The sequence below is a fragment of the Alexandromys fortis genome, unplaced genomic scaffold (assembly GCF_014885135.2).
Source record: "Alexandromys fortis isolate MF-2015 unplaced genomic scaffold, M_Fortis_MF-2015_v1.1 scaffold_318, whole genome shotgun sequence".
Classification (NCBI taxonomy): domain Eukaryota; kingdom Metazoa; phylum Chordata; class Mammalia; order Rodentia; family Cricetidae; genus Alexandromys; species Alexandromys fortis.
In genome coordinates this window covers 504,935-506,497 of record NW_026068194.1, presented here as the reverse complement: position 1 = coordinate 506,497, position 1,563 = coordinate 504,935, and the positions used below count along the sequence as shown (strand labels likewise).

General features: G+C 43.6%; 1 protein-coding gene across 1 annotated transcript; it reads right to left on the bottom strand.

The window, feature by feature from the left end:
• Positions 1 to 579: 579 nt before the first annotated feature.
• LOC126492960 (ubiquitin-conjugating enzyme E2 L3-like) lies at positions 580 to 1,068 on the bottom strand. Its single transcript, XM_050129660.1, has one exon. The coding sequence runs from the start codon at positions 1,066 to 1,068 to the stop codon at positions 580 to 582; it is 489 nt and encodes a 162-aa protein (XP_049985617.1).
• Between the last annotated feature and the right edge of the window lie 495 nt (positions 1,069 to 1,563).

Here is a 1,563-nt window from a genome sequence, read left to right as displayed (position 1 = left end):
CCTTGACCTGGGATAACCAGCAGGTCATCTGCCACAGCTGCAGGGAGGGCTGCTGACTGGAGAGAATTCATCACACAAGGGCACAGTGTTCTCTGCTCCAAGCTCACTACAAAGTCAGCCTGACCACGGGATCAGAGCGTGGAGTCTGCCCGTTGAGTCTGTTACTGTGGAAACACTTTGCTAAGATTTTATGTAAAAGCAGCTTCCCTTTGCACAGACATTCTTTTGCGGGGGTTGATATTGTTTCATAATCTTTTGTAAGTACATTACTAAGATGGCATTAGTGGACTTGAGCTATCTCCCACAGGCAGTGTGGCACAGGAGAAGGGTTGCTGCTTCTGTGGGAGCTGGGGCCTTAGTCTGTGGAAGTGGGATTGAAAAAGAAGAAGGCGATGGGGAGAGGGAATCACAACTCTTTTTTTAAACATTTCAGGCTAACTGTACCTTTGAGTCTCGGCAGGAAAAGAAATGGCATTCTTTCGAAGTAGACTAAAGCAGTGATTTTTAAAACAAAGCAAGCCGAACTAGAACATGTGAATTTTTTAATCCTTCTTTACAGGTTACCTAGACCACTTTTGATTAAGAAAACTGTAGAAAGTTAGTAACTGCCAGGTGGTGGCACGTGTTAATTTTCCACAGAGTCCTGCTTTGCGGGGTATCTGAATGCACTGCTCGGGGGCTCTGCTCAAACTTGCTGGAATCGTCCACAGGTCTCTTTTCCCCATATTTCTTTGTAAACTCTTCAGCATTCTTACAGAATTTTTTATGGTCCTTAGAGTATTCTTCAGCTAGGTCAGCCTGGAGTGGGTGCTCAGGCTGAGGGTCGTTCACCAGTGCTATGAGGGACTGGATTACTTGGTCAGTTTTGGTGGCTGGCTTCCAGTTTTCAGCACAGATTACCGGCAGACAGACCTGCCCCTTCTCATCAATGTTAGGGTGGTAGATCTTGGTTTTAAATGTGATCTTGGGTGATTTGAATGGATACTCTGCTGGAAAGTTTATTTCAATTCTGAAGGCCCCCTTGTCATATGGAGGGTTGTCCTTCATCAGCCTCCTGCTGCCCGCCATCTTGGATCTGGTGCTCTCTATTTCACTTGCTTATGGAGACCTATCTATCCCCCACGTCCCTAGTATCTTACTCTATATGTAATTTCAGTAGTTACACAGATTATAACTTGTTTATCATTGATTTAATAGTTAATATCCACATATAAGCGAATACATACAATATTTGTCTTTCTGTGTTTCTGTATTTGGAATACCTCACTCAGGATGATTTTTTTTCTAGTTTCATCCATTGACCAGTAAGTTTTTTGGGGGGAGGGTGGTTTTTCCTAATAGGACTTCTCTGTGTAACAGCCTTGGCTGTCCTGGAACTCACTCTGTAATCTAGGCTGACTTTGAACTCTCATAGACATCCATCTGCCTCTGCCTCCTGAGTGCTAGGATTAAAGGTGTGAGCCACCACACCTGGATATAGTTTCATTTAACAGTAACATTCCATTGTATAAATGTAGCACAATTTTATCCATTCTTCTGTTGAGGGACATCCAAGCTGTTTCA

Bases quoted from the DNA above. Each gene is read 5' to 3' on its own strand.
- LOC126492960 (XM_050129660.1), bottom strand. From the start codon at position 1,068: ATGGCGGGCAGCAGGAGGCTGATGAAGGACAACCCTCCATATGACAAG.